Here is a 24296-nt window from a genome sequence, read left to right on the forward strand (position 1 = left end):
GTGCACATGCGCGGGGGTGGGGCGCATAGAATTATGGGTGTGGGCATGCACGCACGTGAACACCCCCGCCCCCCCTTCCTGGCACACAATGGAAAAAAAGTTAGCCATTACTGGTATAGGCTGTTTAGCAAGGAACCAGTTAAATTGAACCTTCATGTGTGGATTTGGTCTTTCACACCTGACACTGAATATTTTCCAAAGAAAATAATACCGGGATCCATAATATATTTTTGGAATGCTTGACAATTCACAAAAAAAAAAAGGGGGGGAAATATATGATGTAATAGTTGAGTACTATGAAGGTTTTTGGGGTTTTACATTTTTTTTTAAATTCATAATTTAATTCATAATTCAGTGAAGCTCTGATTTACCAAATCTTGATTCAATAGGTTTTGCATAAAGGAAAAAGGTTAAGGTTCCCCTTGCATATATGTGCTAGTCGTTCCTGACTCTATGGGGCGGTGCTCACCTCCGTTTCAAAGCCGAAGAGCCAGCGCTGTCGAAAGATGTGGTCATGTGGCCGGCATGATTAAACGCCACAGAGACATGGAATGCTGTTACCTTCCCACCAAAGGTGGTCCCCATTTTTCTACCTGCATTTTTTACGTGTTTTCGAACTGCTAGGTTGGCAGAAGCTGGGACAAGTAACGGGAGCTCACTCTGTTGCATGGCATTAGGGATTCAAACCGCTGAACTGCCGACCTTTCGATCAACAACCTCAGCATCTTAGCCACCAAATTTCCACTTTGTTTTACACCCACACCACCACATAATTAAATCATTACACAAATGATATAATTGACATGATTTGTATCAATGTACTTGTTCATATAATGAAACTATTTTCCTAATTACAGTATGCCATCATACCAAATGTCATAAATGAATATGAATGATGTCATTTGTATCATACCACTAGTTTGCAATTTAATTCAGTAACAATCTTCATAAATTAGATATTCCCAGATGTTTATCCAAGTAATTTTCAGAGCTAGTGGTTGCATTTATCCAAGCAGCAAATTTCATTATAATCCTGGTGGCCAGGATGGTAAACTCAAAATAGCATGAAGCTAGGCTTCATGCTATTTTGAAGCAAAAAAATACAATAAAATTGCAATGGAAGATTAAAACAGAATTCAAACAATACAAACCAAACCAAAGATAAATCCAAAAACTGTGCTTTGTCCAATTTCAACATCCACTTCCAAATTCCTGAGCCTGCAAGTCTTTGCTTTATCTGAAATATTAAATATTGCTTCCAAGAATAAAACAATGTCCATCACTCTCCTATATTACATATATCTTCACCTCCAAAAGTTCTTTTTGAAGGATTCGCTCTTGTATTTGTGAAGTCTAGAATGATCATAGGACTTCCCAAAACATTACTTCAGCTGGAAGTATAGGTCTGTAGTTCTTCAGAACTCATTACTTATATGTCAGAGTAGTAGTAAAACGGTTCCTACGCATAGAAAAGATTATCTTTTTTTGTTACCTCATTTGAGACCAGCAGGTTGATGTGAACTCTGAGTTCAAAACCTCAAGGATTGAAGACTGAGTCATTTCAAATTCACTATCCCAGATTGTTAGGCAAAGTAAAAAAAAAATCTGTTTGATAAGACCACAGTTCATTCTTGTGTCAAAATTCGTTTTATGCTACTCTATCTTCTTAGGGACGCAGCCTTCCATTTCCAGGACTTCGGGCCATCCATCATACTTGTTTGTCTCCTTATTGTTTTTCAAATACTGTAAAAAAAAAAAAAAGAAAAAAAGAAAAAAAGAGACAAAATTAGGCATTTGCTTTGGATAGTTATACTTTTCAACAGATAGGAATATGGATTCCACAAAATCAAAGCATTAACTTCTTCAGCTCAGTAGCTGGTAAATTTTTCTTCCTAAGTATTACAGTAGGTAGTCCTTGATTTACGACCACATTCGAGCCCAATATTTATGTTCCTGTGTGAGACATTTTGCTCCATTTTACCACTTTTCTTGCCACCTTTCTTAAGTGAATCACAGCCATTGTTTAATTAGTAACACCGTTGTTAAGCGAATCTGGTTTCTTCATTGACGTTGCTTGTCAGAACGTCACAAAAGAGGATCATGTGACCCCAGGACACTGCAAGCATCATAAATGTGAGTCAGTTTTCAAGCATCCGAGTGTAAATCACATGACCATGGGGATGCTGCAGCCGCAGTCATAAGTGCAAAAAATGGTCACAGGTCTCTTCTTTTCAGTGCCCTTGTAACACTGAATGGTCACTAAACCAACCGTCATAAGTCAAGGACTCCCTGTACTGATTTTTATTTGAAGCTGTAGAAATTGCATTTCTGTGATTTAGCATCATGCTACAGACATGTTTATTTGGATATCTTCTTTTTATATGCTAAAGTATCAAACGGTGATTTATAGCAAGGTTCTACATGCATTAATTTAATAGCATCTGGTCTTCTCTGAGCAGTGGACTGAGTCCATACAGTCATTTCCAGTCTGGTTCCTGCCTATGCCTTGAGAAGAACTAGTCCTTGACTTATGACTGGTACAGTGGTGGATTTCAAATTTTTTTACTACCGGTTCTGTGGGTGTGGCTTGGTGGACGTGGCATGGCTTGGTGGGTGTGGCTTGGTAGGCGTGGCAGGGGAAAGATACTGTAAAATTTCCATTCCCACCCCACTCCAGGGGAAGGATACTATAAAATCTTCATTCCCTCCCAATCCAGGGGAAGGTTACTGCAAAATCCCCATTTCCTCCCAATCAGCTGGGACTTGGGAGGCAGAGAATAGATGGGGGTGGGGTCAGTCAGAATTTTTACTACTGGTTCTCTGAACTATTCAAAATTTCTGCTACCAGCTCTCCTGAAATGGTCAGAACCTGCTGAAATCCACCTCTGGACTGGTAGTTTAGCAACTGTTCAAAGTTATGACCAATCTCCACAGAGCTACTTATAATCCAGTTTCAAAGTTCTGACAGCTGCCCCGCCGCCACAGTGATATGATTGCATTTTGGGTTCTTGGCAACTGGTCTGTTTTTACCACTCTTTGCAGCATCTCACAATCATATGTTTTAAAGTGTTACAATTTGTTTTGCCAGAAATCAATAAAAGGTCCATTGGACACAATGGGTTTACTTAACTACCTCAGCATTTGCTTAATGATTGTTCCCCCCACCCCCGCCAAAGGTTGTAAAATGCTGGCTGAAGAATTCTGGGAGTTGAAGTCCACAAGTCTTAAAGCTGCCAAGTTTGAAAGACCTCTGCTCTAATCCATGGATGTCAAACTCACTGCATCATATTGCCGTCATGTGATGTTTCGCAACGTTTTCCCCATTCATGGAGCTGGGTGGGCTTTGGTTGGACATGACACATCCAGCCTGCGGGCCGCCAGTTTGACATCCCTGCATCTAGTCTCTGGGACTGACTGAAAGAACGGCCTGCTGAAGGATTTCAGCTGCGGGCCTCCTTGGAGTTTTGAAATCCTTTGGTAGGCAGCTTTTTCAGCCAACCTTAATAATAATAATAGTAATAATAATAATAATAATAATAATAATAATAATAATAATAATAATAATAATAATAATAATAATAATAATAATAATATTTTAATTTGTATACCGCCCTTCTCCCGAAGGACTCAGGGCGGTGAACAGGCAGATAAAATATACATACACACAATAATTAAAAACATCCCTTAAAAAACTAATTTAAATGCCCAAAATATTAAAAAACGTACTTCCCCGTAAAATCACAGAATTTTAAAAACCCATCCAATAAAAATAAGAATCAGGCTAGTCCAGCCATACGGAATAAATAAGTTTTAAGTTCGCGGCGAAAGGTCCTAAGGTCAGGTAATTGTCGAAGTCCGAGGGGAAGTTCGTTCCACAGGGTCGGAGCTCCCACAGAGAAGGCCCTCCCCCTGGGGGCCGCCAGTCGACACTGTTTGGCTGACGGCACCCTGAGGAGTCCTCTTGTGGGAACGCATCGGACGATGGGAGATAGAAGCCGGCAGTAGACGGTCCCGTAGATAGCCCGGTCCTAAGCCATGGAGCGCTTTAAAGGTGGTAACCAATACCTTGAAGCGCACCGAAAACAACAGGTAGCCAGTGCAGTCTGCGAGGATAGGTGTTATATGGGAGCTCGACGCTCCTCAATAACCCGCGCAGCGCGTTCTGAACTAGCTGAAGTCTCCGGATGCTCTTCAAGGGGAGCCCCATGTAGAGAGCATTGCAGTAGTCCAGGCGAGAGGTAACGAGAGCATGAGTGACTGTGCATAAGGCATCCCGGTCCAGGAAGGGACGCAACTGGCGGATCAGGCGAACCTGGTAAAATGCTCTCCTGGAGACGGTCGCCAAATGGTCTTCAAAGGACAACCGACCATCCAGGAGCACGCCCAAGTTGCGTACCTTCTCCATCGGGGCCAATGATTCACCCCCGACAGACAGCCGCATCTGCAGCTGACTGTACCGAGGTGCCGGCATCCACAGCCACTCCGTCTTGGAGGGATTAAGTTTGAGCCTGTTCCTCCCCATCCAGACCCGTACGGCCTCCAGACACCGGGACAGCACTTTGACAGCTTCACTGGGGTGGCCCGGGGTGGAAAAGTACAGCTGGGTATCATCAGCGTACAGTTGGTATCTCACCCCAAAGCCACTGATGATCTCACCCAGCGGCTTCATATAGATGTTGAACAGGAGGGGTGAGAGAATCGACCCCTGCGGCACCCCACACGAGGCACCTTGGAGTCGATCCCTGCCCCCCTGCCACCCCCGTCTGCGTCCGACCAGAGAGGTAGGAGGAGAACCACCGATAAACGGTGCCTCCCACTCCCAACCCCTCCAACCGGCGCAGCAGGATACCATGGTCGATGGTATCAAAAGCCGCTGAGAGGTCTAATAGGACCAGGGCAGAGGAATAACCCCTATCCCTGGCCCTCCAGAGATCATCCACCAGTGCGACCAAAGCTGTCTCCGTACTGTATCCGAGCCACTGAACGGGTCTAGATAGACAGCTTCATCCAGGTACTGGGGTAGCTGACATGCCACCACACTCTCAACAACCTTCGCCGTGGGCGAAGATTGGAGACTGGCGGTAGTTCCCTAAAACAGCTGGGTCCAGGAAGGCTTCTTGAGGAGGGTCTCACCACTGCCTCTTTCAAGGCCGCGGGAAAGACCCCTCCGCAAAGAAGCATTTGTAATCCCTGAGCCAGCCTCGTCACCTCCTGAGTAGCCAGTACTAACCAGGAGGGACACGGATCCAGTAAACATGTGGTGGCGTTCAGCCTACCCAGCAACCTGTCCATGTCCTCGGAGTCACAGGATCAAAGTCATCCCAAACCACCTCAACAAGACGGGCCTCAGAACCCTCGCCTGGATCTACCCAATTTTGATCCAATCCGTCCCAAGCTGAACGATTTTGTCGATAGATAACCGTTAAACTCCTCGGCACGCCTTGTGGGGTCCTCCGCCTCCTGTTGAAGGAGAGAGCGGGTCACACGAAACAGGGTGGCCGGGCGGTTATCTGCCGACGCAATGAGGGAGGAAACGTAGGAACGCTTCGCAACCCTCATTGCCACTAGGTAGGTCCTACTATAGGACCTAACTAGTGTCCGGTCAGCCTCAGAGCGGCTGGATCTCCAGGCACTCTCTAGGCGTCTTCTCCGGCGCTTCATCTCCCTCAGCTCCTCGGAGAACCAAGGAGCTGGTTGAGACCGACGCCGGGTCAGCGGCCGCAAAGGCACGACACCGTCCAAAGCTCCAGCCGCGCCCGTTCCCAGGCCGCAACTAGCTCTTCAGTCGAGTCGTGGGCCAGGTGCTCGGGAACGCCCAAGCTCCGTCAGGAACTTCTCCGGGTCCATCAGGCGCCTGGGGCGGAACCAGCGCATTGGTTCCGTCTCCCTGCGGTGGTGGGTAGCGGTCAGAAAGTCTAGACGAAGGAGAAAATGATCTGACCATGACAAAGGTTCAACAACTAAATCATTTAAAACCAGATCATTAGACCACTGGCCAGAGATAAAAATCAGATCTAGGGTACCTCCCCCGACGTGGGTAGGGCCGTCAATTAACTGAATCAGGTCCATGGCCGTCATGGAAGCCATGAACTCCTGAGCTGCCGAAGATGCTACGCCGGCTGATGGCAAATTGAAATCCCCCATGACCAACAGTCTGGGGGTTTCAACTGCCAACCCGGCCAGCAACTCCAACAGCTCAGGCAGGGCTGTAGTCACGCAGCAAGGAGCCAGGTACGTGATCAACAAGCCCACCTGAGTTCTACGACCCCACTTCACGAAGAGGATTCACACCCAGCTATCTGAGGCACAGTGGTTCCCTCGGTTCGAGACCCTCCTTAATGATACCCGCCACCCCTCCACCCCTACCCTGGGCCCTCGGCTGATGGAATGCTCGGAAGCCTGGTGGGCACATCTCCACTAGGGGGACCCCCCCTTCGGTGCCCAACCAGGTCTCCGTAATGCCCATAACGTCCGCGGTCCCTTCCTGAATAAGATCTGCAATCAGGGGCTTTATTAACGCGGACCTGGCATTACATAACATCAGCCGGAGGCCCAGGTCCCGATTACTCTGGCCACTGGTCACGGAAATTTCTGGGGGCCGGAGCACGCAATCGCTCGTAAACAGCGAGGCGAGCCCCGAGACCTGATGTGGCCCCTTCCGTCATATCTGCCTCTCCCACTTACCGTAGTAATAACTCGACCCTGACAAACTGGAACGACACCTCGCCATAACCCCAGGACCTATTAAGTTACCGCCACAACACATGGTGGACCTAGCCCCTCCCTGATGGGTTTTCCCCACCCATCCCCCGCATTAAAATTCCCATTAAAACTCCCCTTAAAAACGATTAAAACAATTAATTAAAATCCCTAAGTCTCCTATTTTTGGCATGCCACCTCGGGTTCCAAACCCGTCCTCAAGATGGGCCTCGATAGTGTAGGGGCCAAACCCGCGAGAGAGGGAATCTCGAGGGCAAGAAGGTCAGCCGCTGTAAAAGTCCGCATACTAAGAGTCCGGCAAACAAGCCCATCCTGGACCAGTCAAGATGATAATTGATAATTCCGGCAATTCCGGGTAGGCACAGTTGAGGAATAGTTCTTGGGCGGTAGATGAATAACACCACCATAATTCAGTCGTTCTCACCAACCCCTCATTCTACAGTCCCGAGGGGTGGTTAAAGAAGGAAGGGGGAAGCTGTTACACTGTTAGGCCAGGGACATCCACCAGGCAAGGCCGCTCAGCCGCTAAGCCATGTCTCTCCCAAAATCCGAGGGGGGGGGGAGCAGGGTCTTAAAAAGGTCCCCCCCCTGCAGGCGGGTCCATAGACGTCCTTTAGGTGGTAAAAAATGATAGAGAGGACGTCCACTAGGCCCGAAGACAGCCTCCAGATGGTACCAGCAAGGCGTCCATCGGGCCCACCTGCACTCTCCAAATAGGCCGCCCAGCCGGCCTGGCCGCCAGGCCGCTGGAATAGGCCGCTGGAATAGGCCACTCGCCCGCTGGGCCCGCTGGGCCACACCACCGGCTCCGACCCCCAGGCCAGTTCGCCGGGCCCAGCGGTCCACCGTCGGGCCAGGCCATCTCCAGACCGGTCAGGCCAGGCCAGGCCGCCGCTACCGCCATTGCCGCCACTGAAGATCATACCGCTGGGAGGGAGAGAGCTCCAGGCTCCTCCCAAGGGATCGCCGAGCCGGCCGCCACCGCCGTCGCCACCACCGGCGGGGAGAACCAGGCCAAGCCGCCATCCCCGACGATGGTCTGTCGCTGGTGGGAGAGAGCTCCGGGACCCTCCCCAAGGCCATGCGAAGCCCGGTCGCCGCCACCGCCGCCGAAAAATCCGGAATCCCGAAAGAGCCCGGCCGCGGCAGCCGCCGCTGGAGAAGGCCAGGCCATCGCCATTGGGGCTCTCCCCGAGGCCATGCGACGCCCGGCTGCCACCACCGCCGCCGGCGAATCCAAAGAATCCCGGCCGCGGCAGCCGTCGCTGGAGAACGCCGGGCCATCGCCGTTGGGGGGAGAGCGCTCTGGGGCTCCTCCTGAAGCAACCCGGAGCCGCCCAGCCCCACTCTACCCCTTCCCTGACGACGCACACTGCCCTCTACCCGGGCGGGGGGTCCAAGTTCCTAAAAAGACCCCCCCAAGCCCGGTCAGGTCCGGAAGAGGCCCGTCGCCGCATCTCCCGTTCAGCGGCGCGGCGCCATCTTGGACATGCGTAATTCTAGAAAAAAAACCTTCAGGGATGAGAGGGTGTCCTCTTGGCAGATGACAGCAGCTTGCAGCTTTCCCTGCAGGTTTCCCCATTGACTTTCTGGGGCAGTTAGCAGAGTAGATCATGGGGCGCTTGGCAACTAGAGGTAGTCCTTAACTTACAACCACAACTGAGCCCAGAATTTATGTTGCTAAGTGAGAAATTTGTTAAATGTGTTTTCCCCTATTTTATGACCTTTGTTATCCCAGTTGTTAAGTGAATCACTGCAGTTGTCAAACTAGTAACACCGTTTTTAAGTGAATCTGGTTTCCCCATTGAGATTGCTTGTCAGAAGGTTGCAAAAGGTGATCACATGACCCCAGGACACCGCAACCGTCATAAACATGAACCAGTTGTCAAGTATCTGAATGAAAATCACATGACCATGGGGATGCTGCAATGGTCATAAGGATGAAAAATGTTTATAGGTCACGTTTTTCAGTACCGTTGGAATTTCGAACGGTCACTAAATGAACTGTTGTAAGTCAAGGACGACTTGTAGTTGCAAGAGCAACAGGTTGCTAAGAACCCAGATTACAATCATGTGACTCCGAGGTGGTGGTGTGGCATTTTTTGTTGCTCACAAAGTACTTTGCAGGCTATAAATCATCTTTTCTGAGGCCATTGTTAATTCTAACCTTTGTTAACAGAATGGTCGTAAGCCGAAGATTACCTCCAGAGATGAAAGACAGAGATAGAGGAAAAGCAATATAGAAATGTTAGCTTCTAATAGAAGGAGAAAAGAAGGCAAACCAGCCACAGGGCGAAATTGCTGAAAAACTTAATTCCAGAGGTGTGAAGGTTGGATTCAGAGAAGCAGAAGAATAAAAAGTAAAAGAGGTATAAAATATACCTGAGTCCTAGAGAAGCAGAAAGTATAAGACAGGAACCGGAAACAACACAAACCTTGATTGTACTAGGTATTAATTGAAGCAGAGATGGACTTGGACAGATTCTGCTACAGTACCCTAAACCAGTGGTTTAGGGTTTTAAATTTTTTTACTACCGGTTCTGTGGGTGTGGCTTGATGGATGTGGCTTGGTGGGCGTAGCAGGTGAAGGATACTGCAAGATCCCCATTGCCTCCCGATCAGCTGGGACTTGGGAGGCAGAGAATAGATGGGGGTGGGGCCAGTCAAAATTTTTACTACTGGTTCTCCGAACTACTCAAAATTTCCGCTACCAGTTCTCCAGAACTAGTCAGAACCTGCTGAAACCCACCTCTGTCCTAAACCACATGAAAACACATCCCAAGATACCCCTGTTTTCTACCTTTGCCTAAATCTAAGGGCTGACAAGAATACCTGCCACGGGAATGGACCAGATTAGCCCAGTTTCAGGAACTATTAATGGGATTTCCTCTTTGCCAGGAGGGGAAATTTCCTGCCCTGCTGTGAACCTAATAGTCAATGGATTGTGTGTGTGTGTGTGGGGGGGGTGTTAGGATTTTTTCTGATTCTGCCATTTCCTAAAGTACCAAATAAGATACCATCTCAACATGTGTCACTTGGGATTATAGGACGCAGCTATTGTTACCACAACGCACCTGTTCATAGGGACTTTTGTTTTTGAGTCCGCTCCCGCCAAGGAATATCCAGTTGTCTCGAAAACCCATCTCGGAAGCATATCTGCTTCCTAAATCAGAAAATAACTTCCGGGCTTCATCATTTAGCCTGAGAGAGAGAAAATCATTTTGTCATATTTTTTTTTCTTTAACACAGCAATTTAAACTATGGAGGATAACAGCGGCAGAATTAGCAAATTGATCATTTCTGCACTTCATAATTCAGTCTTTCAGAACACAGAAGATAGCAAAATATTTGCAGATCCCTCGCATCCTGGACATAAACTGTTTCAACTCCTACCCTCAAAACGACGCTATAGAGCACTGCACACCAGAACAACTAGACACAAGAACAGTTTTTTCCCGAAGGCCATCACTCTGCTAAACAAATAATTCCCTCAACACTGTCAGACTATTTACTGAATCTGCACTACTATTAATCGTTTCATAGTTCCCATCACCAATCTCTTTCCACTTATGACTGTATGACTATAACTTGTTGCTGGCAATCCTTATGATTTATATTGATATATTGATCATCAATTGTGTTGTAAATGTTGTACCTTGATGAACGTATCTTTTCTTTTATGTACACTGAAAGCATATGCACCAAGACAAATTCCTTGTGTGTCCAATCACACTTGGCCAATAAAATTCTATTCTATTCTAAAAGACCCATCTATATAAAGCTCATTCAGACGGCAGATTGTTGTTGTTAGTTGCAAAGTCGTGTCCAACCCATTGTGACCCCATGGACAATTTTCCTCCAGGCCTTCCTGTCCTTTACCATCCCCCAGAGACCATTTAAGCTCACGGTGACTGCTTCAGTGACTCCATCCAGCCACCTCATTCTCTGCCGTCCAATTCTTCTTTTGCCCTCAATCTTTCCCAGCATTAGGCTCTTCTCCAGTGAGTCCTTCCTTCTCATTAGGTGGCCAAAGTATTTGAGTTTCATCTTCAGGATCTGCCCTTCTAAAGAGAAGTCAGGGTTGATCTCCTCTAGGATTGACCGGTTTGATTGCCTTGCAGTCCAAGAGATCGCAGGAGTCTTCTCTAGCACCAGAGTTCAAAGGCCTTAATTCTTTGGCACCCAGCCTTTCTTATGGTCCAACTTTCACAGCCATACATTGCAACTGGGAAAACCATAAGCCTTGATTAGATGGCAGATAGTTTCTCCTTACTCTTGTGTTGACCATTCTGTTGCATAGAATATTTTCTCTTTTAGCTGCTACCATTCATCCATGCAGCAGCTCTGTGGTTCCGAGAGCCAAAGATTTTAGGAGCTTCCCTCTTCATCTAGGCAGGTGGAAAAGAGAACCAACTACCTTTAAATTTTCCCTTTGTAGGCCCGTCCATCTCCATTATCCTTGCTGTTTTGCAGGAAACTGTCAAAACAGGATGTTTTGAATTGGGATTCTGAATGCTCTTAAGTTGGTGTGAGACAAAAAAACAACAACCCCAAAACAAACAGATTTTGGATTCATTCTATCCAGTGGTGGGATTCAAATAATTTAACAACCAGTTCTCTGCCCTAATGACCAGCTGGTTAGGTGTAGCTCAGTGGTCATGTGACCATGTGGGCGTGGCCAACTCAACATCTCTCACATCGATGGGTTCGTCACCTTAGCTGTAACAATGTAATAAGGGTTAACCAAAGAAGCAGTTTCTGTAAGCAGGGCAATAAAGATTAGGCTAGAAACAACACCATAATGTTTCCTTCCTGCCTGCCTTCCTTACAGGATTAGCCCTGTAAAGTGGGGAAAAAAACCAAAATAAGATTTCTTCTAACAACCGGTTCTTTGAACTGCTTAGAAAGTTAACAACCGGTTCTCCCGAACAGGTGCAAACTGGCTGAATCCCACCCCTGATTATATCCCAAACCATCCTTTTCTGGAAAAGTAGAAGCAGAACTGGGAGATGATTTTAGCCATGAGGAATGAACCTTCCTTCCTTCCTTCCTTCCTTCCTTCCTTCCTTCCTTCCTTCCTTCCTTCCTTCCTTCCTTCCTTCCTTCCTATCTGATCATTGCATGATTCACCTTGTACCTGCTTACAGGCAAAGACTTAAAGCCACAAAACCAATAATTAAATCAGTGAAGACCTGGACAGAGGAATCAAAATTAAAGCTACAGGCATTTTTTGACTGCACTGATTGGAATATTTTTAAAGATACCTCTGCAGTCCTGGATGAACTCACAGATACTGTAAAATCATATGTCAGCTTCTGTGAAGACCTATGTATACCTACAAGGAACTTGCAAATATACAGTAACAACAAACCTTGGTTCACACCTAAACTTAAGCAGCTACGACATTCCAAAGAGGAGGCCTACAGAAAAGGTGATAAAATGCTGTACAATCAGGCCAGAAATGCACTAACAAGGGAGATCAGAGCAGCAAAAAGAAGCTACTCTGAAAAGCTAAAGAATCAGTTTTCAGCAAATGAATCAGCAAACACGTGGAAAACTCTTAAAAATATAACCGGCTATGGAAAACCTCCTTCCCAGGCTGAAGGTAATCAACAACTGGCAGATGACCTGAATGAGTTTTACTGCAGGTTTGAAAGGAAACTACAGCCACCTATCTCCACAACCCCCATCTCAGACACCAGCCAGCCTCCTACAACTGACCCCATTTCATTGGGTTCACAACCCCTAGTGATCACAGAAAAAGAAGTACAGGACCTATTTCACAGACAAAAGCCAGGAAAAGCTCCAGGACCAGACAAGATAACTCCTTCTTGCTTAAAAGTCTGTGCTGACCAATTGGCCCTCATCTTCACCCATATTTTCAATAAATCACTAGAGATGTGTTATGTTCCTTCTTGCTTCAAATGCTCTACCATCATCCCAGTGCCGAAGAAGCCCACCATCAAGGAACTGAATGACTACAGACCAGTTGCTCTAACATCTGTAGTCATGAAAACCTTTGAAAGGCTAGTGCTTTCCTACTTGAAAACCATCACGGATCCGCTGTTAGACCCCTTGCAATTTGCATACCGAGCAAATAGATCAACAGATGATGCTGTTAATATGGCTCTGCACTACATCCTACAACATCTTGAGTCTCCAAAGACCTATGCAAGGGTCCTTTTTGTAGACTTTAGTTCAGCATTCAATACCATCATTCCAGACATTCTTCTAACTAAGCTAAACCAGCTACAGGTACCGGAACAGACTTGTAAGTGGATCACAAGCTTCCTAACAAACAGGAAGCAGCAGGTGAAGCTAAGCAAGATCACATCAAATACCTGTACAATTAGCACAGGGCCCCCCCAAGGCTGTGTGCTCTCCCCACTTCTCTTCTCTCTGTATACCAATGACTGCATCTCCAATGATCCATCTGTTAAGCTACTGAAGTTCGCAGATGACACAACAGTGATTGGTCTCATTCGAGACAATGACGAATCCGATATAGACGAGAGGTCGAACGACTAGCCTTGTGGTGCAACCAAAACAATCTGGAACTGAACACACTCAAAACCGTAGAAATGGTGGTAGACTTTAGGAGAAACCCTTCCATACTTCCACCTCTCACAATACTAGACAACACAGTATCAACAGTAGAAACCTTCAAATTTCTAGGTTCTATCATATCGCAAGATCTAAAATGGACAGCTAACATCAAAACATCATTAAAAAGGACAACAAAGAATGTTCTTTCTGCCAACTCAGTAAGCTCAAACTGCCCAAGGAGCTGCTGATTCAGTTCTACAGAGGAATTATTGAGTCTGTCATTTGCACCTCTATAACTGTCTGGTTCGGTTCTGCAACCCAACAAGAAAAACACAGACTTCAGAGGATAATTAGAACTGCAGAAAAAATAATTGCTACCAACCTGCCTTCCATTGAGGACCTGTATACTGCACGAATCAAGAAGAGGGCCGTGAAAATATTTACAGACCCCTCGCATCCTGGACATAAACTGTTTCAACTCCTACCCTCAAAACGACGCTATAGAGCACTGCACACCAGAACAACTAGACACAAGAACAGTTTTTTCCCAAAGGCCATCACTCTGCTAAACAAATAATTCCATCAACAATGTCAAACTATTTACTGAATCTGCACTACTATTAATCTTCTCATAGTTCCCATCACCAATCTCTTTCCATTTATGACTGTATGACTATAACTTGTTGCTGGCAATTCTTATGATTTATATTGATATATTGACCATCAATTGTAAATGTTGTAAATGTTGTACCTTGATGAACGTATCTTTTCTTTTATGTACACTGAGAGCATATGCACCAAGACAAATTCCTTGTGTGTCCAATCACACTTGGCCAATAAAAATTCTATTCTATTCTATTCTATTCTATTCTATTCTATTCTATTCTATTCTATTCTATTCTATTCCTTCCTTCCTTCCTTCCTTCCTTCCTTCCTTCCTTCCTTCCTTCCTTCCTTCCTTCCTTCCTTCCTTCCTCCCTCCCTCCCTCCCTCCCTCCCTCCCTCCCTCTTATCCAACATTTATTGCTTATATATTCCTATATATTCTGGAGTCATTTCCGCTAGACTGCAACATGCTTATGACAGTACTAGAATGCTAGACTACTAGCAATTCAGACTGCTTTACTGTCCATTTAAAAAATAAATTTTTGCATAATATTTCCCCATATTTCTGCAGCTGAAAAAAAACCACTTTAGAGCCATTTATAGTTGTAATATCTGGCAACTTACAGAAGCATGTCTTCAATCAATTTTATATATTAACATAAATTGCCTATGAATGAACCTTTAAAAATAATGCTTGTTGCTTTTCTTTCTGTACTATATAAATAATAAGCAGAGAAACAAAGAAAAACATCTCTGGAAATTATGTTATAAACACAAAATTCCATACACATTAACTGCATTTTTTGAAATTTGTCCTTTTTCTTGCTCCTTTGTCGAAAAACAACAAATGGAAATACTGATAAGCAACACATATCAATAATCCCAATGCTGCCAAATGGGTATACATTTCATTTCACTTTCCAGTCTTGTCTAATTATTCCTTTACCCAAATCCATGCTGCCAAGATCTACAGTGCCTGCAATCTTGATGGCTATAGCTAAGACAAATATAAGCACTTTTCAAACAACAATTGAGCCACAGTGGGGCAGTGGTTAGAGTGCAGTATTGCAGGCTACTTCTGCTGATCACCAGCTGCCAGCAGTTTAGCAGATCGAATCTCATCAGTTCAAGGTTGGCTCAGTCTTCCATCCTTCCGAGGTGGGTAAAATGTGGACCCCGATTGTTGGGGGCAATAGTCTGATTCTGTAAACCACTTAGAGAGAGCTGTAGAGCACTGTAAAGCGGTATATAAGTCTAAGTGCTATTGCTATTGCTATCTAGAGTTATAGTAATAAATCTACCAATATTAGTCCAAAACATGATGTTAATAGGACAAGACCAAACAAATGAGTTAATCTTCCTATTCCTGAGTTAGATATCCAACAACAGTACAGTATAACTAACATTTAAGCATTTTCTGAGATATCCATTATATTTAAACAGTTATATTGTTATATTCATGTCCTGGTAAGACCTTGGAATCATATTTATGTGATATAATTCAATCCTTCATTACTTTATCAGAACAGGATATTCAAGCTTCTTACTGTAAAGGTAAGGGAAATAATATAAATTATTTTTATTTCTTTCGACTGTCTATAAATGTGTTACTGGCTTAGGAACTACAGAATCTCCAACTACTTCAAAAAGGCAATTTATGAAATTTATTCCATATCTTGCATGTTAATTGAAAGTAATGTGATTATTCAACATTATTCAAGATGGACAGTGATTAATATTTATATGTATTTATAAGTAAGGGTGTAGGTATGTGCCTATGTACATATGTATGTATATAGCCTGTCTATATGTATGTTATGTATGTGTACACTTTTGAGAGCAGGCCACAGAATTCCATTTTTAATTGTGTGCCCACAATAAAAATGACAATAAAGGCTATCTCATCTCATCTTATTCTCTTATCTATCTTAATAAATAAAACAACATCATGAATACGTTCTGGCATAATATATGTCAACCTTGAGGTTGTATTCATCTTGGTTGCACTCATGTTATCTCATATTGTTGGAATTCATTGTTGGAATTTATTTTGTGCAACAACTACAGCAGTATTCAGCCAGTAGATGGCAGTGTTTACAAGTTTGGATTTAAGGTAGACTTTCCTGTTACCTGTTTCAGTTAAAACGGTTAAGCAGTAAAGCACATGGTGACTATACAATCTGTTTGAACTGTGGTGCTATATATAAACAGAATTTCTAACACATACTCAATATTCAAGGGAATTTTAGACCATTGTCTTATTTCCTCTGCATCAAAAGATATTAACAATTGAGAAATGATGTTACTGTCTTGGTGTACTTTGGCAGGTGATGAAAAGAGCAGCATCATACTAAGGATCACATAATGTTTACATCACTAACAGGAACTTTTAAAAATGGATCTCCTTATGTGTTATTTCTATGTTAAACAAATTACACCACAAGACTAATTAAATGAAAGACGTACTTCAATAGTTTACTTACTTTGTTGCTGGGTCATCATAAGAGGCAAGGAGCATAAGAGTGCCTTTGCTAATTCCTTTCATAAAATCTAGCAAATTTTTAATATCTTACGGAGAAACCGAGAAAAAAAGTTTGTGGATTACTTGTTGTGAACTTCTGATATATAGAAAATATTACTAACAAAGGACATAACAGTCTTTCTTAACAAATAATGTAACACTCCCCCCCAAGAAATAAAGCAACCAAACGCTATAGGTCAGTTTGTGCTTTCCAGATGTTGGCTGCGCTGTATAGAATTCTAGAAACTGCATCTGGAGAAGGGTTTTGTATGCAAGAATAATCCCATAGACTGATCCAACCTGCTTTGCTTTGTTTGAGGCCCTTTGAGATAGGCATAGTAGACTACAATGGAAATAGATACAATAGACTACAATGGAAATAGGTACAATAGACTACAATAACTATAGAAATTCAGCCTGAAGGTTACCCAGTTTATGAGTTTTAGCCTGAATTCAGAAGTTACAAGAAACTACAGAAGTATAATTAATATTAACCAATAATATAAGCTAACTAATAAATATAAACTAATATAATCTCAACAATTTCTTTGCTTTATGAACATTTCCTTGTACTTTCAACTCCCCTTAACCTTCAGTATTGCACTGTTAATATGTAATGGATTAACAAATTAACATACCTCCAGAATACATGTCAAAGCTATCTATTTTGATGAGTTGTCCTGTAGTTCCTGGAGATTTAAAGTGAAACACAAGTTTTAATGAAACATATTTATAAAGTACGTGCACTTAGTTCAGTCTCTGGAATGATGGAAAAATGAAATAAAAATGTCAAAAGCTAAAAATAATTGGTTATCAAAAGTGGAACATGTTTTCAATATGGGTGGAAGTATATGATAATAATTTTTTTCAGCAGTCTACGCATTCTCCCTTTTGTCACTACTAAGCTGCTGAAGACAGGTTTTCTGTTTGTTCTTGGGACATGGCCAAAATCTACAAAACGGATACAGATAATTTTTAAAGAAATGGGCATTCAAAGTATGAGGAAACATGCAAGGAAGGATAATAAATTTTCCAGGATGTTGAAATTACTAATAAGAATTGCTTCTTATGGGCAAACAATTCTCCTGCTTTGCTTTTGACTGAAAAATCTTGTAGATTTTTGAATCAATACTCAAGTGATACTGAACCCCCCAAAAGGCGACCATGTAAACCTGAAAATGTTGTCACTTTTTTCAAACAGTATTTGAATCTTCCAGTTATCCAAATATAAATTGTGTATCTTGCACGAAAGTAACTCAATAATCAAAGATTGTAAAGCCTGACTTCAAGCAATTTGTAGGAAATTCTAGTAAATATTTAACAATATTAACTATTGCTACAGTTCCACCTACGGATAATAGGTACAAGCAGGAGCTGTAGGATTTCTTCCTCTTCAAAATGTGTTTGTTAAATGGATAATTATTTGTAAAACATCATGCGTTGGCCCTTCTTTCTAGCTCCCTTCTGTGGATTAAGGGGCCTCTCCAAATTGTACTAGTGGAAATTTTGGAAAAACTCTGAAGTAAGGAATACTTTAAAAGTTTGTTTTAAATCCTGAAATAGATTTCGTACAGTTCAGAAACAAAGAGAAAACACAATTTTAGAAATAGGAAATATCAAAGCAGGCCCCTCACAGTTTGCCTCATTCCCCATTTTTGGTAAGGCCTTTGCCCTTACTAAAAAAACACCATGCTGCCCAACCTCAGATTAGCTAATAAAGACTGCAATTGTCTTCTGCTGAATTTTGTATCAGTCGACTCAGAAAAATGTGTGGCAATCAACGACAAAAGCATACTACTATATGCATACTATAAATCCATTTTTGCACTGCAGTGACTACTTGAGAAACTACTAAAGGGATGAATAAATCCATTTTTGCACTGCAGTGACTACTTGAGAAACTACTAAAGGTATGAATAAAGCTGGTGACCTATTTGTGATTTGCCCATGATCAAAATCACATGCAGCCCAGACATCTTTGTCACCAACTGAGATATGTTTCCTGATATATAGATAAGATGGTGATAATACTGGTGATGATACTACAGTATGTACAATTCCACCACATATGTGTACATCAGGCACATCATCGTTTATATCTAGAGATATACTTTTTACTACTCCTTTTAGAGTAATTAGGGCAATTGTTCTTTCTGTACCCTGCTGCACCCATTCAAATTCTGATCATTTATTTTTATTTACCAGGCTATTCTAGTCTTAACTGACTCAGAAGGATATGGCTTTTTTGCCACTTGCCAATCTCAGGGCCTCCTAGGACTTTCTTCCCATATAACTACAAGTTCCTTTTTATGTACAAAGACATGAGATATCTGATTAGACTTTTTTTTCTGGTCTGCAGTCTCCCAGTAGGAGACGGCTCAGAGATTTTGTCTCATTAACTGTATCTATTGTAGCCCACTCTGCCCTTTTTGTAGTATTAATTTTTATTGAAGAATCTTTTTACAGAAAGTTTGAATATTTTATCCTTTCAGTCTACTTAACAGTATATCACAGATGCCTTCTTTCCACACTCTATCATTTCTAATCATTAAAGTCAAGCTTGTTTTATTTTCCATTTTTAGCAAAAAAAACAATGGGGGGAGGGGTTCTGTCACTTGCAGATATATTGTTGTCTTGTCCCTAATCAAACAAATCCATTTTGACATCTCTGCAAATTCTGTTATCTTCACCAACCATTCCCTCCTCGTTGTGGGGATTCTCTTCGTTTATAAATAGAATTTATGATTAAGCTACAAAAAGGGTTTATGAAGTCTTTAACAGTGCCAGAGTCCATTGGGCTTGTCATACTATTTTCTCAAGGTTAGCTTAATTATCATAAAATGATATATTTTATATTGTTTTATGATTCCAGAGCATTGCTTGTTTCCATCATCAGAGTAGGACCTTTTTGAAGGGTAGAAATAGATTACGTTGGAGTCCTTAGTGTCTCTCCACTTGGGTCTTTCATTACTAACTAGATATCATTTTCAATGCACATCCTCCTCCTCCTCCTCCTCCTCCTCCTCATCAGTTGGTAACTGATGAGGATACCTAGTTATGTACTAAGTCTGCACTATTTATTTATTTATTTTATTTATTTATTTTTAGAATTTATTGGCCAAGTGTGATTGGACACACAAGGAATTTGTCTTGGTGCATATGCTCTCAGTGTACATAAAAGAAAAGATACTTTCATCAAGGTACAACATTTACAACACAATTGATGGTCAATATATCAATATAAATCATAAGGATTGCCAGCAACAAGTTATAGTCATACAGTCATAAATGGAAAGAGATTGGTGATGGGAACTATGAGACGATTAATAGTAGTGCAGATTCAGTAAATAGTCTGACAGTGTTGAGGGAATTATTTGTTTAGCAGAGTGATGGCCTTCGGGGAAAAACTGTTCTTGTGTCTAGTTGTTCTGGTGTGCAGTGCTCTATAGCGTCGTTTTGAGGGTAGGAATTGAAACAATTTATGTCCAGGATGCGAGGGGTCTGTAAATATTTTCACGGCCCTCTTCTTGATTCGTGCAGTATACAGGTCCTCAATGGAAGGCAGGTTGGTAGCAATTGTTTTTTCTGCAGTTCTACTAGTAATCTTCTCATCTTCTCATCGTTCCCATCACCCATCTTTTCACTTATGACTGTATGATTGTAACTTTGTTGTTTGTATCCTTATGATTTATATTGATATAGTTTCCTGATTGCTTATTTGTATCTTATGACTATCATTAAGTGTTGTACCTTATGATTCTTGATGAACGTATCTTTTCTTTTATGTACACTGAGAGCCTATGCACCAAGACAAATTCGTTGTGTGTCCAATCACACTTGACCAATACAAAAATTCTATTCTATTCTATTCTACTTGGGTAATGAAACGTCTGCAGGCAAACAACCAAGCTCAGAGAGAGCACCAAGGACTCCATAGTTCAGTTCTGCTCTACTTATATTCTCTTCTACTGGAATGAATTTACTTTGTTCTTCACTCACACACCTCCCAATGTGAATGTGACCTCTTAGCAGTTTTAAGCATGCTTTTCCTTGTAATGTTGCCTCAGCTGCTCTTATCGCCTTTGGTTGGTACATTTCACTTTGTCAGAGCTAATTCCTGCAGTTCATTAGCTATTTCACGGGGGCAGGAATAAACTGCATTTAAATCAAAGGTTACCAGGATTTCTAATATCTTCTAATACCTAACAGCACAATGACTATAACACTTGTCCTATAAATAGAAAGTTGCTCATTTGAAACCTGGCAGAAGCATTGCCCTTTACAAAAAAAATATATACTATTTTCCCCCATGAACTACCTACTTTTCCCTTTCTGGTTTTTTAAAGCATTAAATAAATTCAGTGCTGTACCATTTCAATATTTTCCGAGTCATTTGGGGTAGAAGGGTTTCAGCTCTGTTGCCCTGTGAATTAGCCAACTAACTGTTGGGGTTAGCTTGTAATGAAGTGAAATACATCAACTAACTTGGAAAGACATGCTTATGGTAACATAAATGGGAAAGGAGCAGAGGTGAAATACTCCGGGATCGGAGCGGCTCGCGCAAGCCGGTAGTGATGGCGGCTGCTGGTTCGGAGGACCGGTAGCAAAAATCCCTGGCCCCGCCCCCTGCCTCTGCTGAGCCCCACCATCAGCAGAGGGTTTTTTTTTCTTTTAAAAGAAGGTTTTGCTTCAGCTGAAACATGCCTTTAAAAGTAAAAAAAAAGCCTTTGAGGATCCCGCCCCTCAGCTGAGATCGGCAGAGCCTTTAAACTTAAAATAAAAATTAAAATTAAAGGCTCCTCTGGCGATCTCACCTGAGTTCCTCATCAGCAGAACCTTAAAAAAAACATGTTTTCTACAAGTAGAAAACTTCGACTTGTTTTCTTGTTTTCGACTTGATCGACCTCATGGCTTTTTTCCCAGCCTGAAAGCCCCAGTTTCATTTTCAGCACCAGACAGAACTAATCTAATTTAGCTAATCTATTTCATCACTGAGTGATTAATGCTGGCTGGCTTTGCTAGCTGAGGAACTCTGGGAATTGAAGTCCACAAACCTTAATAATAAAATAAAATATTTGTGCAGCTTTCTGAGATTTGGTGTGTTTCTTTAGTGTTTCACTCTAAGTATACAAACACACAAAATCTCAGAAAGCAGTATGTGGTATTTTGTGTGTGTGTGTGTCAGTTGTGTTGTGTGTGTGTAAAGTGTGAACGTTGGTTTTTGAGCTTTTTGTGGCTGTGTGAAGTGTGAAGTGCAGCTGCTTTTACATTGTGTGTGAGTCAGTTGTGTTGTGTTGTGTTGTGTGTGTGTGTAAAGTGTGAAAGTTGGTTTTTGAGCTTTTTGCGGCTATGTGAAGTGTGAAGTGCAGCTGCTTTTACATTGTGTGTGAGTCAGTTGTGTTGTGTTGTGTTGTGTGTGTGTATACTTTGTTTATTATTTTTATTATTTATTGTTATTGGCCATGCCCACCCAGCCATCTGACCACCGAGCCACGCCCACCAATTAAGCCACGCCCACAGAACCAGTAGGGAGAATTTTTAGATTTCACCCCTGGAAAGGAGAATTCTAACCATTAGCAATAGGGTTATGGGGAATATAAAATAACGTTATGGCTCCCTGTCCTACAAACAGGTTCTCACCTGATTTGGTGATGAGACAATTGTGAAATGGGGATAAACCCCAAGTGAGAAATACTGAAATATTTCCTAGGTGGGAATATCCAATTAGAATGCTTGTTCAACTCATATGGAAGAATAGGATGACAGTGGTAGTAATACTTTCCTCAGAGTTATAGAGCAGCAAAGGTATTTTCACTGGTTGCAGTAAATCAGCATTGATTTGAAAATAGCACCATATGAATGACATAGCCATGTCCAGTAGCAGAAAAAGGGAGAAATCGTCATATGATAACAGTCTTTTAGATTGGGCCCCTTAAATTGCAAGCAAATCCATTGGTTTTAGAATATAGATCATTTCAATACCATACAGAAATATTTCCCCTAACTTCCCTGTTGAACTAAGCCTTTCTTGTGGATAGTAACCCTCATCTACTGGGAATAGGTGAGAAATGTATTTGATTAAACCCAAGCCTACCTCATTTTGCATTTCTGAACCAATGTGAATCAAAACATGCTTCTTCATTCACAATTCATATATTTCTCAATTTTGCAACACAATTTCATTTTCATTGCAATTTTTCAACAAGTGGAAATGAGGTGAAATCTCTCATCTCCCTCCCTCCCTCCCTCCCTCTCTCTCTCTCTCTCTCTCTGTATCATCATCATCATCATCATCATCATCATCATCATCATCATCATCATCAATTTCTGATAACAGTGAACAGCAATGCATTATTAGTAGCAACCTCTGCCCTATAAAACATTTTCCTCCTTGAGATCTGGCAGGGCTCCACCCTCTTAGCTTTCCATAAAGTCATTAAATTGCCCCCACCCCGCCCAAGGCATCGGGGAAGCAAAATTGCAACCTTGGGGTGGATGCTGGACATCAGCTTTTCATGTTTGTTTGTTGACTTGTTTTATTTTTGTGTTTTTATTATTGCCGTTAGCCACTCACAGTTGTATCTCACAAGATGGGCAGTCATAGAAATCTAACAAGCAAAGGAACAAACAAGAAAACAAATAATTTTTGGGAAACTGCACGATAGCACTAGCCATCTGTCTGTAGGTGCCTATGATTCTCCTGTATAGTTCGTGCTTTGCATGGCTACGTGACCACTCCTGGGATTTAAGCAAAAGAACATGAAAAGTGCTCTGCATGCAAATACACACTTCCCCAAAACCATTAAAGCAGATTTCTTTTGGAGATGGTTAGAAGAATGCAGCTGTTCTACAGCTCATCTGTTGTCATGCTTTTTAAAAAAAAATTTAAAAAATGATTTTTTATTAAATACATTTCTTAGTGCTTAATAAACATTGTGTTGTCTGGGTATTTAATTTGCTTAATAATACAAATTTACATTCTTAATCTCCACCCCTTTTTTCCAAGCGTTGGTAAAACAGTTTCCATGTTCGATAATAATCTACATCTTCTTTCTGTTTAATTTTCAATGTCAATCTATCCATTTCTGCACAATCTAGAATCTTCTGACTATCTCTTCATCTTGCGATACTATATATCTTCATTTTTCCAGTATTGTGCGAATATAATCCTCGATGCTGTTAAGACATATAATATTTACATACTTTTCTTATCCATTTTTTTCTGATATTATACCTAATAAAAACAATAGTCATGCCTTTTAGATCAGGGGTGGGTTCTACTTACTTTTACTACCGGTTCGCATGCACAGATCACTTTTGATGAGCCTCCCACCAGTTTTACTACCAATTCTATAGAACCGGTGCGAACCGGGGGCAACCCACCACTGTTTTAGATGTTATGGCAATTGTATTTTTTTTTCTAACTAGACCGGATTTCCATATTTAGTAGAAATCAATACATTGAATAGTAAAAATATTTGCTTCAAAACAGCACTCCAACTGGGAGCCTCATTGATTTCAGAAGAAGCAATCAAGGAAACAGGACAAGTCACACTGAATATAATTGAGCCTTTGGAAAAACTCACCATTAACAAGCGCAATGTTCAAACCTCGACCAACATTATTTTTCACATTGCTCATTATCCTAAAAAATGCAAATGAAGAGAGGGATTGAGAGTTGAAGTTCAACCACCATGACTGGTAAATACAAAGCCAAAGTCTATGAAATGAATATGCACAAGTGCATCGACTGCACCGAACTTACATATTGCCATCAAAGCATATGGAAGGACCAACCACATTTGCTGCACCACTGATGATTTTGAATGAAAAAGTATGTTCTGGACAAGGTCTTCTGGTATTGCACTTATTTTTTGCTAATCGTGGTTCTGGCAAGAAAATT

The 24296-nt window shown here is 42.1% G+C and overlaps 1 protein-coding gene across 1 annotated transcript in view; it reads right to left on the reverse strand.

Moving 5' to 3' along the window:
* Nucleotides 1-348: 348 nt before the first annotated feature.
* The window catches only part of FAM3D (FAM3 metabolism regulating signaling molecule D), a 48890-nt gene continuing 24942 nt past the window's right edge, over nucleotides 349-24296 (reverse strand). Inside the window, exons 6-11 of the mRNA XM_058167403.1 lie at nucleotides 24159-24282; nucleotides 23980-24038; nucleotides 17032-17082; nucleotides 16356-16440; nucleotides 9795-9921; nucleotides 349-1743 (exon numbers count right to left, since the gene is read on the reverse strand). Coding sequence (XP_058023386.1) covers nucleotides 1654-1743; nucleotides 9795-9921; nucleotides 16356-16440; nucleotides 17032-17082; nucleotides 23980-24038; nucleotides 24159-24282 — 536 coding nt within the window. The 3' untranslated portion in view covers nucleotides 349-1653. The remainder of the gene's footprint in view (nucleotides 1744-9794; nucleotides 9922-16355; nucleotides 16441-17031; nucleotides 17083-23979; nucleotides 24039-24158; nucleotides 24283-24296) is intronic.

Source organism: Ahaetulla prasina, chromosome 2 (genome assembly GCF_028640845.1).
Source record: "Ahaetulla prasina isolate Xishuangbanna chromosome 2, ASM2864084v1, whole genome shotgun sequence".
In the NCBI taxonomy this organism is placed as follows: Eukaryota; Metazoa; Chordata; class Lepidosauria; order Squamata; family Colubridae; genus Ahaetulla; species Ahaetulla prasina.